We start from the raw sequence: 16,161 nt of genomic DNA, 5'->3' as shown, positions 1-16,161 counted from the left end.
AAAGTTATTCTGTTCCGCACTAGGGCTTTTTGTCTTCCTCCTGCATCCAAATGCATGAACGAGGTTTATAATCTTAAAGTTGTCTGTTAATTTTTTTTTGTATGAACTGACTATTTTGCAGCGTAAAATAAATAACGTAATAGTTTAAACTATTATGAATTTATACAAATTAAGTATTGTTATTGAATTCCCTAAATACATAGAAAGCGTTCTTTTTCTTTAAACAAAAATACCTACCCGTGAAATTTTTCTTATGCATTTTTTATGATTTAAATTGGTAACATTAGTTCTATTATTGCTGTTTTTCAACGATTTGTGGTTTTTGATTTACTTTTTTGCAAATGTAATAAAAAAACGTCAATGCACGTGCGGAATTGTTGCTTTCCACACATGAGTCGAATTGCACTATTATCACAGGTATAGAGTGTTCGTAACGATGTTTTCTTCGCGGTTAAAGCAAGCTATAATATTGGTTAGAAAGCACATAGCACCGAAAAGTTAGAGGAACGAGAGCTTGTCTTTAAGGAACAGCTGTTAATTTAAGATTGTGGTGACAGCCCTGACTATCAACGGTGTCCAAGATAGTAACATACCAATAAGTAACCCGAGTATCATTGTCGCAATGCCGGCCACTGGGTTATTGTCTACGATTGTTTGATAACTTCAGTAGCCCACGCTCTTATTACCTAGGCAGCAAGTGCTGTTTCCCTAATCGTATTATGTGATACGTGAAGAAATGCGCGATTAGTTTGTATTACTCGGAATCAAAGGCTATGGAATCATTGGAAAAATGTACTAGCATCACGCCTCAGTAGGTGTTACAGTGCGTTATCGGCAGTTAATCTCTAATTTATAAGAAAATAACTGACCGCCCGCTAAGCCTATAGGATGTATTGACGTACTTGACCTTTGAATACTAGAATATGTAATAAGGCATTGTCGAGCGAGTGGAGTGAAAAAAAACTTTTCATAATTGTTTTAAACGAAGGTGAAAACTTGTTATACAATATTTTTGGTAGCTATTACAGTTCTGATAAAAAATAAACCTTTTTTCCTCCTTTAACGACAAAGGACGTAGGAAACCACGTTTTCTCGCACAATACGAATACGTAAACTTTTAAGAAAACATTATTACAGAACTTTACAACTTTTATGCTTTGGATTCTCGTTGTTAACTTCTGATTAACTCGGAAGCCTTAAAATGCACCAAACAATACCTCGCTTTACTACGGAAGAATACTGAAACAAATGGTTACCTAAAAATTGTAAAAAAATATTGCTTCTTTTGGGGAAACCAACTATAAGGAAACTCTTTAGAATAAGTAACAAGTCCAAAAGGCCGTTTCTACGTGTGTATCTGCGATGAAAAGATTTTAAGACTATTGTTTTTTAGGCTTTGTTTTATAACAAATACTGCATGCTCCCAAATTTTGTAAAGGCGTATGCATGTGTCTACCTGCAAATTTAATTAATATTCGTTTTCACTGTGCGATGAATCGTATGAATTGTATTCCAGTTCAATGCTGTATTAAAGGCCTCTCCCAACAGAAGGGTTTGCCCGTAATCACCACTCTGGGCAGACGGGTTCGTGACATCACTAGACGGTTCTCTTAATCGCCTCGTACGACAAACGCGGGAAGAGGAAGGGTGTGGTGATTACTGTATTCTGAACTGCCGTCGTCACAAGGAAAACAAAGAATGAAACCTATTAGACTTTTTCAATTCAATGTGTGTTCTTTAAGAATTGCATTAATAACATTATTTTTATTTATTATTTATTTATACTCTTTATTTGCACACAAATAAAAATACAGAAGAAGAATAAAAAAACAGAGACAGAAGAAGTATACGAAAGGCGGCCTTATCGCTTTGTAGCGATCTCTTCCAGGCAACCTATGATAAGGAAAACAAAAGGATAAAATACTGCAGGTTGTGCATATTAATAAAAATACATTGTAATAACTAAATACTAATACTTAAACTGAATTACACAAATAAAATAATACATAATATAAGGAATATAATAATACATAATTTCGAGGACGTTTTAGATTTTATTTAGTTTTTAAATAGTTTATTTTAGGTTATAGTTATGTATTAATAAAAATTATATTTTAGAGATAATCAAATAAATCTTTTATATTATTATTATATTACATAATATAATAAATATAAAAAAAAAATAATAATAAACGAATATATATCTTCTATAACATATCATAAATACATTAACAATAGTAAATACTATTACATGTCGTCTTCAACGTAAACTATAGTGGTATTTTCCGAAGTATCTTGACCTAATTTTATGCTACTAAACATTCCCACTTCATTCTCCTTTTTACATACTTGCTTTTTATATTTATTTAACTAACTACGAGGAATTATTATTATTTGTTGTAATAATATTGAACTTTTCGGTAATGTTGAAGAGTCGACGTCAAATACCAGAGCAGAGTAAAATTACACTTCAAAGCAAAAATTTCGCCCATCTTTGCAATGTCTGCTTTAAAGTTAGTTTCCAAAGATCTTTATCATATGATCACCAAGTGATATGTGATATAACGGCATAATCTATAAATATAAATAATCTTTTACATTGCAAAAATACAATAATAACGGAAAAGTTAATATCTTAAAACTCTATATTATCTATTATAAATAAATAAACTACGACGATACACACATCGCCATCTAGCCCCAAAGTAAGCGTAGCTTGTGTCATGGGTACTAAGATGACTGAAGAATATTTTTATGAATATACATAAATACTTTTGATATACAGATAAACACCCAGGCACTGAAGAATATTCATGTTCATCACACAAACGTTCTTCCAGTTGTGAGAATCGAACCCACAGACTCAGGAAGCAGGGTCTCTGCCCATTGTGATCATCAGCCGTCAAAATGCGAGAGTTTGTATGGAAACAGAACGACTGAACGAATCTGGATCTAATTTAGCCCAGATGTAGAACTAGATAGTCTGGAATAGCAAATAATTAGTATTTAGCCTGTAAAAAGGGTACGGCACCCGTGGGATAGATGTTTTTTTTGCTTAGTGGTAGTTCAGGGGTCAGAAAATAAAAGACGCATATCAACATTTGCACGCTTACGAAATTAATTTTATTATTATTATTTGCGTATTCAATAATAAAATTCGCCATATTTTTGGATTTATCATACTTTACATTAGCCTATGACATCCGAATATCTAAAACAAAGCGAACTTAACTTACTTATCACAATCATAACAATCTTATCATAATTTAATGAGAGCTTTGGGAGATTTTTTCTTATTTCACTACAAATTAAGCAATCTCACCTGATGCAGTAGCGTTCACAGGGTCTTTGACCAGGGTATGCAAAAATAAGGAAGATGGCATAAAAGTCCTTCGCCTTTATGAGTTATACAAACAATTTAGGGTAGGCAGTTCTTTAGTGCATGTATAAAGTGCACGCCTCTGACCTGGTGGTAATTTAAACAGTCTAACATGGTAACGGGGTAACCAGTTAGTGATATTACAGTTTTATCAAGTTTTATACACCCCTAGTTGGTGTCTACGCGACTTCGTATCAGAACGCTAAATCATTTGGCAAAATGTCTTTTTCGGGGTGGTAACTAGCAACGGTAGAAGCTTTCAACCAGATTAATTTGTTTCCTATATTTGCAATAACCAAAACAGTCGTACAGCCATCCAGTCGCTAAATACCCTTGCTTCACTGGTGGGCCACTGGATGCCTATAGGAGTCTGAATTCGACCAAAACCTTCCCAACTAAAATTGTATGAATAAAAAATATGAAAGTAAAACAGCACATCTTAAATAATACACCTTCCGTGGATGGGTATAAAGACGTTATCAGGAGGCTATCAGGCTTTGCTGACTAGTCGATCTTTAGTTACACAATAATTAAAAACAATGATTAAAAAACGGGTCACTCGATAATAAGACACGGAGATAGTGATTGTTTATTGCTTACGCGATGTGAGTTATTGCACATTTGTGCTATTTTTTCGCACGATTTATTTTCCTATCGGCACTGCACATTTCTATTTAAAGATGTTTATATCGACTAATAGTTGCCTACAAAACAAAAGCACGGCATCATGACACATTAAGATACCAGCTGGCACCCCTTACTTCGACAACGTAAGGTTGTGTTGAAAATCCCGCAAGAACAATTATTTGTCCTTCCGGTCTGGGATTAAAAGCTACATCTAATTTTACATAGGTAAAAATTCAATATATATAAAAAATCATAAAAATTCAGTTTGTTTACTAAACCGTGCGCCTGTAACAAAGGCTATAGATACGTATATTTAATCCTGCGGGAACGGGAAGCAATCGATTCTCTAGAATATGTACACGTGTAAATTAAAACTGCAATAATACTTTACAGGCTTTAGGGGTATGTACCCCAGTTCTGTCTCTAGGTCTTTTCTGTGAAACCGAAACCTAAGAGTTTTTGAATAAACCAGTGCCATATTTTTGACTGAAAGAAATCAGATACAGCCCTAACATCACATGCAAAATTAAAATCATGTGACTCCAGTCACTTTATTAGGTACGCGTCGCATAGCTTAGGGACTATGCGCGTGTCAGTCTTTTATCTTGAATAGGGTTGTCATAAGTAAGAAATTAGAATGTTTTGAAGTAGTTTCCATGGAAAAATAAATATGCTTCTTTTGATTTAATATTTTTTTAGGGTGATTCCTTAGGAAATATACTTAGAGGCATCCTTCAATATTATTTCTTAAATCGCTTACACTTTATACAAATCGAACTTAAGTGACGAACAAAAGATACCTTTCGCCTTAAAATATTGTTAGGTATGATTTAATCTTCATAAAAAAGTAAAATTTAAATTTAAAACCATTGCTTGAATATGATTTCCGCAGATTCGTACGTTGCTACTTAAAGTATCGCCTTTTAAATTACTACTCCTATTGCAACTAACGCCATCTATCGCAATGTAGCACTTTATGACTTAATAAAAAAAGTTAAATCTTCTTCCTACGAAATCAAACCTCTTTTGTCGTCCACAGATAAGATACACATGACTCGATAATCGGTGGGAAACGAAACAGACAAGATGGTGGACTCACAACACTTTTGCCTGCGGTGGAACAACTACCAGAGCAGCATCACCAGCGCATTCGAGAACCTTCGGGACGATGAAGACTTCGTAGACGTCACCCTGGCCTGTGACGGAAAGAGTTTAAAAGCACACAGGGTCGTCCTATCAGCATGCAGTCCTTACTTCCGGGAACTACTAAAAGTAAGTGCTTCAAAATTCCACCTATGATCGTTCCACAGATGGAGATAGGCCATTCATGGTTATAGAGCATAGATCCACCACGCAGCTCCAATCCCGGTTGCTCCAGGTTGGTGGGCTTTAACGATTATCCGCAAATGTTAGTGAAAATTATCAGGACTTATGGCTAAGAGGCAAGAGGGTGGACATCACCAACTTTATAACTCCGGTCGACAGCTGAGTATCTGACATAAAACCCAATACCTTATAATTCTTGACCCGACCCAGGAATCAAACCCAGAGCCAAAACTGTTATTCGTAGTTAAGTAACCACTAGACCACCGAAGCAGTTCTAAGTATAATCAATAATTAATATGATTAAGGACGTAGTGTTTGTATCATCTTTGATTCGATTTAGGATGGGCAAATGATGTTTGCTTCTTTTTCGCTTTTTTAAATATTTTTTGTTTAGGTATATATTCTTTAATGTGGTATTTAGAAGAAAAGTAATTCAGATAAATAAAATATCCAGTCTTCGTAATGACCACATGGTTAGAAATTTCGAAATTGGATTTTTGCAGCGTTGCTCGTAACATTCTTGGCAAATTCTGACCGCGAGTGTATGACTAATTTATGTTACCTACATCTTCCGAGGAAAGCCATTCTTAATAAAATACATAACCAATTCCATTTCAAAACAATTGAAATTCGAAGTCAGCTAATTAAAGAGATTGGGAAACCCAAATGATTCATATGATAAATCTCGCGATGTTAACAAAATGTATCTCCTGATAACTTTCTCATTGGTGATCACTAAAACAATAGTTCATAAAATTAGAAAAACAATAAAAAAATGTAAAAAAATAGAAATAGTCAATTTCACCATATTTGTCAGGTGTGGGGTTCGAACCCACGCTCCCTCTCGGGAACCAGAGCTTAAATCTGGCGCCTTAGACCACTCGGCCAACCTGACTTGTCAATGTGAAACGAAATTATTTAACTAGTCCCGCTGTTTACTTTAAGTTAACTGAGCGCAATGTCGTGTTGGTTTTAATAAGTTTAGCAAAGGTAGAAACAAAATTAAAATTATGTTATAATTCTTTATGATATAAGTTAACTCTAGACTGCGTTCTTAATAAATAGTATGCATTCGGTGGATAAGAAAAAGGATCGAATTATATTGTGTAACCTTCGTTACCAACCAGTATGACGTCACATGCGATAAATGTCAGTTGGTGATTAAGGTTCAAACCCAAGCACATTATCAGATGATCATGGCCAATAATGAGGCCCAGTGCTGGTCATAGGTTTCTAGGGATTTCCACCCCCCTCCACAGTCTTGTGCTATTTGCGTTCAGGATCCCTGCGGCTCGCTTGATATCGTGTATCCAACTAGTCTACCAACGGTGCGTGTTTCACCACTCCAGCACCTAAGGGTCCCTAGATCCGTCGGTCCGCTGAGCTACGTGCACTAACCATTTACCGCTTTAGCTTCGCTACTCGTTGAGCTATGTCGGTTACATTGATATTGCTACAAACCAAAAAAACAGCTGTAGGTACACAATTTTATCTGCATTAATTTAACTTCGCTTACAGTAAAACACCGTAGAAACATCCGGTGAAAAACTTGTTATTTTATAACTGTAGGTCTTAATTTAAAGCGGACCACTAGCTTTACTAATTACACTTTGTAATTATTTCAACACTATAGCTAATAAACCGACATCAACCTTATAACAAGTTATCAAGTATCTGTCGATTTATGCTTAAGACCCATTAATATAGGAATTTGTACAATCGAGAAAGCCGTGCTGCTAAAAGATTAACGTTCTGATACGACATCGCGTAGAAACTGCTGGAAATGCTGGGCTAACTTGTGAAATAAAAAAGTTCCTAACATACACACTTAATTCCTAATATACGCTGATTTCATTCTACATGTATCTAACTTGCCCTTCTCTTACAGTCAACGCCGTGCAAACACCCGGTGATCGTACTCCAGAACGTGGCGTTCACGGACCTGAACGCGCTGGTAGAGTTCATCTACCACGGCGAGGTCAACGTGCACCAGCGCAGCCTGTCCTCCTTCCTCAAGACGGCCGAGGTGCTCCGCGTGTCCGGCCTGACCCAAAATGATGACGCGCAGGGGGTAAATAACATTTATTTGACACTCCTTTTTGTAGACCACCAGAAGCAGTTTCTTATTGTTTTTAGTAATGCACTCTCGGCAAACAAGTCGTGTATTTTGAGTGTTCGGCCTGACGCAGAACGATGAAGAGCATGGGGTAACTGACAATCATTTGAAACTCTTACTTGAAGATCACCAAAAACTGTTTCTTATTATTCTGTCTTGAAATCTTGGCAAACCAGTCGTTCATATTGCGTGTCCGGCCTGATGCAGAACGATGACTCGCAGTGGGTAACTGCAATCATTTGACACTATCTCCTTTGTAAATCACCAGAACTGCTTCTGGTTTTTATTTCTTCTTAGTTGTGCAATCTTGGCAAACTGGTTGTGGTTGCGATGACGATGAACATATACGTCTCTATTGGTTCTAAAACATGCAGCCTTTGACGACATCTACACTTTTGACGTTACCATTGCGGGAGCAATGAGCGAGAGTGGCTTGGATGAAGTATTTAATTCTTCGATACTGTCCATTGAGTAGACTCAATGGATCTGCGCAAAAAGATTCACTTCACTTTATGTGGGATATTCACTACCTAAAAATATTTTATCCTCATACTAACTTTTGGTATCAAGCTGCTTACATTTTACAAACGTCAATATTTAAACTTAGAAGGCATAAAACTTTGAGAAATCTTCTTGCTTCAGTTCTGCCATCTCTTGAAAAAGCACACGACTTATTGATGTCTTTACCATAGGAATATGCACTATGTAAATCGATCGAAGAAACGCACTATGAGGCCAGCTTGCTGAAGTTAGGCCCAAGTAAACACATGGTACCTACTCTGTTCTGTTGTTCCTGGGCAGTGCACTTGGTTGGTACACATAGTACCCATTCTGTTACACAAAAATGTCTCTCTCCATTGATTACGTTGGCTCGTACTAGGGTACAAGGGCTCCGGATATATCTTACCAAATCTCAACAACGACGGACAGGCATCTGCAAGAAGCTAGAATTTTATTTGGACGAACCTCCTGAACTTGAACTACTTCTTCTTCAGCCTATTTCAACCAAATTAATGTAGGCCTCCTTCAACATCTTGCACTTCTCGCGACATTGAGCTGTGTGGATCCAACTCGAACCGGCTACCTTCTTCACGTTGTCGAACTTGAACTTGAAGAGTTTTAACTACATTTGACTAAAATTAAAAAAAACGTCTTTTTGTGGGTAGGTATATTAGAAATAGGTAGATAATCAGACCGTTACACATGTAATGCTTCATTAAATGTATCCGTTAATAGATAAATTGGTCTAGACATATAAAAGTCTAGAGGTATTTTGACAAACACTATGCATTCATTGTTATATAATACGTAATATGTATGTAAATAAATTACCTACACCTTGAATCGTGACCAAAGAAAAATCATCCACCAATTGTTTCGAGCAACTATCGAATACTTATTATATTTTGGTTGTGATTTTGATTCATGGAGGTAAAAATAATTGCGTTCAGTATTAAATAATTGCCGCGTTGGCTCCTTTTAGTATAAAATAGTTTACCGAGGTTATGAATGTTATATCTAAGTATGTTTAAGTTAAGTGAATGGAAGTGTTATGAAGATAATTTTAATTGTATATGTTTTTTGAGATGGTGTTTACACAAGTTAGGGTATCGTCGATATAATTACACCTACCTTATGTTGGAGAATGGTCTAGTATAAACTTAGTTTATTACTCCAAAAGTCATGAACAGTCTTTGGAATTTGTCTGTAGTGTTGCCAAGTAGTATATTGCCCGTGTTCTTTATGAGCGTTTATTGGTGTTTTTTTTTGCAAATCCCGTCGAAACCGTTTTCCTGAGATAAAAAGTACAAGTAATGTCACTCTCCCACCTTTCAACTAAGTCTTTGCGATAAATCAAGTCGATCATTCACTGAGTTAAACAAACAAACACACTTTTGCATTTGTAAAATTAATTAAGTATTAAACCATTGCTACGACGATAGAATGTTTGTCGACCTTTCTTTAAGGTGTAATATATCCGCACTCACGTAATGATTTCAGTCTGCCGTTTTAAAAACTTTCTAAAATACATTTTTGTTCGCAGCCGTTGGTGCAAAGCATCGCCCGCGCTGCCGCCGCAGCGGCGTCATCCCCTCACACTCCCCCCCACCCCGCACACACCCCCCACACTCCACATACGCCCAGCTATACCGAGAAACTCGAGGAAGCTCTCCTGCATCCCCCCTCAATAATGCGCCGTATCGCCCTGCCCACGCGCCGCATGTCCCGCTCGGCGGACAACTCCCCTGACGTCATCAAACGCGTGCGCCACGACAACAACAACGACCAGCCGCAGATCCACGACTTCTCCACAAAGAACCACTCGATGATAAACAACACGCGCGCTCACGAACAAGGCAATGGGAACGGGATCTCGAATTCCAGCTCGTCACCGTCTCCACGGCTGATGGACGAAGTGAAGAACGAGCCGCTTGACATGATCTGCCAGTCCAACGCGGACATCGACAGGAGCACAGACGACACGCCGCCACATTCCCACCACAGACCACTTGTGAGTTCATCGCCACTATCCTCAGATTAAATTATCAATATCCCACTGCTGAGGAAATCTTCTTGCAACAGGAGAGAGGAATTGAAGTACTTTGAACCTTGACTCTTTGACATAGTGTAATAATAACCGCGCTTATCAACGAAACATTAAGCTTTCTGAGGCACTTAGACTACCCACCCATTACAAAAATCAGGGTTGGTACTGAGAATTTCCTGGCAGTAAAACTCCAGTACTTAAAATTTTAATCCCATCCAGACCGACGATTCGTAATAAAACATGCTAATCACTAGACCACAAAAAACTCCCACCTATTTTACTCCAAAATTATAGATGCCTAAAATAATTAGAGCCAGGAACTTGGGACTCCCACACCCGAGTCAAAATACATTTAAATAGAGCAACTAAAACAATGAAACAAAGCTGTACTACATTACATTACCTTCTCAATGCAATATATGCCATGACATTAAAATTTTCTAAGCATTAGAGGCGACCTCTACCTAGAATGTGTACGCAGAATCGCGAGAGGCTCAAATGGCAAGAAATAATGATTATTACCAGTGTCTACGCCGAAGCATTATAAATGGTCATTTGTGACGTAAAAGATTACAACTAAGATATAATTTCCTTAACACATTTTTGGAACTTCCGGACCAAATGAGATAGACCGAGCCAACGAGTTAATAAATTTGTTACACTGTTGTTTTTCGTCGTATTTTTGTTAAATATGTCTGTCTCCACTACTAGATGGACCTATAAACTTTCGGCTCAAATTCTTTCTAAATAGTCCTGACGGTATCGCGACATTCTCTAAATATGTTTTATACAAGTCTTCCGAACTTATTATCATTCATTAAGCAACTGTCAAACAAAGCTACCGTTGTTAGTCTAATATCTAGATAATAATAATTTGGAGATAAAAGAAACGTTATTACAAAGTTAGATTGCCGTTTCACAGTTGACGAGTTTGTTCCAATTCATTTATAACGGCCGCTCAGTTCGACTTACAGTCAACCTAGTATTTTAAATGAAAACATTGAACAATAAATAAATAAACTACGACAATACAAATCGCCATCTAGCCTCAAAGTAAGCGTAGCTTGTGTTATGAGTATGACTGATGAAAATTTTTATGAATAATATTCATAAATACCTATAACATATATATATATATATATATATATATATATATATATATATATATATATATATATATAAACACCTGGGTGTTTCACTGAAAACTTTTATGTTCATCACACAAACATTTTCCAACCAACCTTAAAGGAGTGAAACAGAGATATGAGTTCAGATTAATTCCGAAATCTTTGAATGAAGCGAATTTAGTTTTCAGAATCAATAATTAAAAATTCGGTCAAATGAATGATAAATATGAAGAAGTCAACATTGATGAGTAGAAATATTTTGGACGCAGATACTTAATACTAATTTTGATAAAACAAAGCGTAGAGATAGGTAACACACTGAAAAAAACTTCCTCTTTGCCTTTTTGTCTTATTTCCGTTTTGTTAGGGAGACAATTTCAAAAATTTTATCGGTCTAGATATTTTTATTTTAAGTGTATTACTTTAGTTAATACTTAGCGGTCTAACGTTGTTTTTGAAAAGTACTTGAATCTCACGTCATAGAATAAAATTGTCGAGCTCTTTATAGTTTAATGCCTACGTTATGCTTGCCTCAGGGATGCGGCCCGCCTTCCCGCGCGAGCTCCGCCGAAGCAGACGACCGCACACCGCCACCGCATCTGCAACCCTCGCCGTTCATATCGCCCGCCGACTCCAAGCTCTTCGTGCCATCACAGCATAACTACAACTACAGCATGACGGCGCTCTCTGATCCTTCACTTTCCGGTAATTGCTTTTTGTGACGTGTTTTGTGAAAAATTGTTTATTTTTTATGTTTCGTTTTACTAGGATTTAACATAATATTACCTGTTTTTGTTTTGTTGTTTTTAATAAGGAATTTAACCGGAAGATTATAATCACCGTCGTTAACTGTTATAGCTGCGTATTTTGAGAAATTTTATGGAACAGGCATTTTATTTTTAAAGCTCTTTAAGCTCGAGAAACAACTAAGTACTACTAAGAATGAAAAGCGAACGTAAAAAGGACGAGACGAAAGTCAAATATTAATCACATTATAACGTATAAGTTCTAAATTCTGCCTTATATGCAGAAAAATAACACAGATTCTATAGAAAATATATTTTACGTGAGCTAACTGCTGGCGTACTTTAAAAAATTGAATTTTAAATAAAAGTGGCACTAGATACTTTTGTTTTATATGCGGGATTGAAATACACCCACTAAAATGTAGGAATAACGATAGCAGGGGAATAAATAAGCCGTTGGTTCAATCTACAAATGAATAAGAGCCATACGCTACTTGCAGGTCTGCAGAGTCCGCTGGCTCCAGACGGCATGGCGAGCACATCTCAAGGTGAGTCGCGGCTTGTCTAGCAACAAGTTTATTTTATGCATACCTACATATATTGAAACAAACGATATTTTTAATGCACTGTCTGTCGTATGCCACCATCACCGCTTCCTCTCTGCTCTGTCATTATTAGGTTTATATATCATTATTAGGTTTTATATTTTTTACAAAATGTATGAGGCAATTATCACGTGACATAATAATATATTGTATTATATGTATTCTAATATATCTACTCCTAACCTATATATGTCTTCATTATGTGCTCTGTGTTTTGTATTCAATATTAATGTTAGCTTTTTGTGTTCTGGTTCGATGGACTCTCGTGCGTAGCATCTTTTTTCATTTGTCAGACATGACCGTTCTGTGATAATGAGAACTGATCATTGAACCAAAACGCAACGTGGCGTGCATGTTACTGTATTGTTACTCTAGTTTAATGTATACTATATCAGAAGATTGCTAGCTTGTTTTCTAGATGTGTCTTGATAAGCTACGCTAGGAAATCCTTTGTCCCGTTGATCCTATTTAGTTAACTGTTCAACTCCTACGATTCTTTTGATATTCGACTCTCCTTTTTTTGTTCTTATTTCAATTTTCATTTATATCCACTTCGTTAGATAACATAATGCACTAAACATAATATTGAATTGGCTTAAATACAAAAAAAGCGTACCGGTTATAAAGAAGACGGAAGAAAATTCCAATATTAGCCCCCGAAAAATACTAAAATATGGAAACGCTCGAATATTATTTACATTCACGAAACTATCTCATGAATCATCCGTGTTTCTAAAAACAGTCTCGTATTATATTAATAATTATTGTCTTGGGAATCTTACGCGGAGACACAAGATTGGACAATGGAATTTTAGTAACGATTACGCGGTGTCAGTTTATTTAAAAAAAAAAAGACATTTCATTGAAGACTACTAACGCTTTTGTTCGAGAAATTTGAAACCGCACTCGCCGATACCGCGTCCTCAAGTTGTTATGAAAACAGCAGATATATTCACACAATCATCGCTGAGCTTAACTAAGCCGTAGGTCGGGTTAGGAAGAGATATTTGCGTTACTAATACCGCTTGGCATTGCCTGTACCGGCGCGACGGATGGCTATCATCAGTAAAGGGGGGTGGCGGTGCTTGAGAGTAACGAGAGGCTACGATAGTGAGTGCATTAAAAGTGCGTTCGGAAGCTTCGATGGGGCTAACTGCTTGTGTTGTGACCAGGTGGCGCCCGCACCCCCCAGGAAGAGTACCGATGCGAGCCCTGTAACAAGAGCTTGTCGTCCCTGACTCGGCTCAAACGGCATATCCAAAACGTTCACATGCGACCGTCCAGGGAGCCCGTGTGTAACATTTGCCGGCGGGTATACTCCAGCCTCAATAGCTTGCGAAACCACAAGTCCATCTACCACCGCAAGCAGCAACCGCCCTCCGCCGGCCAGGGCCCCTTCTACCCCGTCAATTGACGCGCGGCGCGAGCCCGCCGAGCCGCGCCGCCTATCACGTTGCCATTCGAGGAACCCAAGCTGCCATCCCGACCACCTTAAACATAGCCATAGTCTTGCCCGTAGACCTCTGTTAAGTTTAAATAAAAATGTAACGCGATATGTTCCTAACATTTGTACATAGCATAGTTTTACGTGTACTTGCATGCGCATCGCCAGACTCTATATTATTATGTATCTATAACTATCGTTACTAAACTTGTACGCTTGCGTGTAAGCGTGACCTCGGTACGCTTACACTCGCCTTTGGAACCAATTGGGACATCTGTGATCGGTACACGCATAACCACCAACGCTCCTTTTTACAAAAAAGCGCATTAGTCAAATTTTCATAATCGAATCACGTTTGAATTGCCTCTACAAGCCAGGTTCGCTAAATTGCCACCCGTGAAATGTTTTGGCGGCACTGAATTGTGCCAATTGGTTCCTTTAAAACGGGACCCGTTGGATCCGAGCGGTCGCTGTGGTGTTGGTATGCCCTTGCGTACGTTGACTAATGCGCTAATGTTGGTTGTTATGTGTGGCGCAGTGGGCCCCTTGGGGGCGGGTCACCGATGCGAGGTGTGCGGCAAGCTGCTGTCCACGCGCCTCACGCTCAAGCGGCACACGGAGCAGCAGCACCTGCAGCCGCTGCACTCGGCGCGCTGCGGCCTGTGCCACAAGGTGTTCCGCACGCTCAACTCGCTCAACAACCACAAGAGCATCTACCACCGCCGCCAGCGCGGCCTGCCGCAGCCGCCCGCCCCGCCGCTGGCGCCGCCGCCCGTCGACGCCAAGCCGCACCAGGCCCACGCCATCGACTTCTACAAGTTCAAGGACCAGTTCAACGTCTAAGCCGCCGCTCTAGAGCCCTAGCGACTCCTTTTTTTCTATCGTATAGTAGATGATTTATATTTTTTATCTCGCAGAGATTATTGACATGTTAGTGTCGCGATTTATTTTATTTACAATTCTCTTTTAAATGTTTATCTTTGAACTTGTGGAGGCGACTCGCGGGCCGCCGGCGCCGCGGCGTCGACGCGTGTAAACTTTAATTCGACGGTATGGAAAGCTAACATTCCAGTCCTAGGGAGGGCGACTTTCGGCCATTTTTTTTTAGAGAATCGAACGTACGCCCGCCAAGTGCAATACTGCGGTATGAGGATTCCTGAATTTTACACTATTGTTAAATGTGTGACAATAAGGCGAAGAGAAAAATTAATATTTTGAGAAAAAAAAAGAGGAAAATCTTGGTGCTGTAAATTTATATATTAGGCTTAAATTTATAAAAGGAACAGTGTTCGTTGTAAGTAACAAAAGAGGCATATTGTTTTCAACGTTGTGTTCATTTTTCGGCGTTTTGCAATTTTATTTATTCTGTACTTTTACCTTCATGATCTCACACTTAGATATTTATACGAGATTACTAAAAATCTATTTAAAAATAAATAAAATTATATACACAGATATATAATTGGCTAATGAGGCTTTTCAAATTTATTATTTTATTTAGGTGTTTTTGTTCATTGACTGTAAGACTGAAAGAGAACACATAGCACCAATAGAACCGACATTTGATTCTACAGCCACCGCAGACGCACGTCACCACACCGATACAGTACAATACAATAAAATACAATACAATACAATACAATACAATACAGGTTTCGTTACACAACCACCAAACAGGACTTCTACAATAGATAAACGGCATCACACACCGACAACTATTTCACATCACTTACCCTTAGAGTCGACTATATTTTTACTTTTATTTTACTGTTACTCTATCTAGTCGACTATTTGTTTCACTCTCTTTTACTTTTTTCGATTATTTTCGCGTATTTTTTGTCAATGCACAAGCATTAAGTGAATCGCAAGGTGCCATTTTAAGCGAATCAATATTATGGCTATAATATATTTTTTTTTTAGTTTAGTCAGATTTTAGTTTTCAATCGTAAGTTTTATCACTACCTTGTGTTCGTTTATTATTTTGTTGTTATTCATTTCCTTTCGAAGTGTTTTTTTTATCATTTAAAACTTTAATATCTATTATATTCATTTTATACTGAGCTAAGGTAATTATTTCGTTGGAGTAAACTAATCAAAACAACACATTATTAATAAAATTTAAATACTTAATAGGTAATAACTATTAAATCTTAATAATTCTCAGTGTTAATGTTCCTAAATTTCAACAGTGTGAATTTTTAATAATGAAATTTTTCTGCTTGCCATAATTGCATAGTCATAAA

The 16,161-nt window shown here is 37.5% G+C and overlaps 1 protein-coding gene and 1 non-coding gene across 2 annotated transcripts; one reads left to right on the top strand and one right to left on the bottom strand.

Moving 5' to 3' along the window:
• The first annotated feature begins 5,061 nt into the window (after positions 1-5,061).
• LOC120628709 (broad-complex core protein-like) lies at positions 5,062-14,761 on the top strand. Its single transcript, XM_039897279.1, has 6 exons — positions 5,062-5,278; positions 7,221-7,403; positions 9,493-9,960; positions 11,660-11,828; positions 12,370-12,417; positions 14,457-14,761. Exons 1-6 carry the CDS (start codon positions 5,093-5,095, stop codon positions 14,759-14,761), a joined length of 1,359 nt encoding a protein of 452 aa, XP_039753213.1. The 5' UTR covers positions 5,062-5,092.
• Trnal-uaa lies at positions 6,144-6,227 on the bottom strand. The gene has a single exon. It is a non-coding gene; the product is annotated as a tRNA-Leu (tRNA).
• Positions 14,762-16,161: the final 1,400 nt, after the last annotated feature.

Source organism: Pararge aegeria, chromosome 13, assembly GCF_905163445.1.
Source record: "Pararge aegeria chromosome 13, ilParAegt1.1, whole genome shotgun sequence".
In the NCBI taxonomy this organism is placed as follows: domain Eukaryota; kingdom Metazoa; phylum Arthropoda; class Insecta; order Lepidoptera; family Nymphalidae; genus Pararge; species Pararge aegeria.
This window is presented reverse-complemented; position numbering and strand designations above follow the sequence as displayed.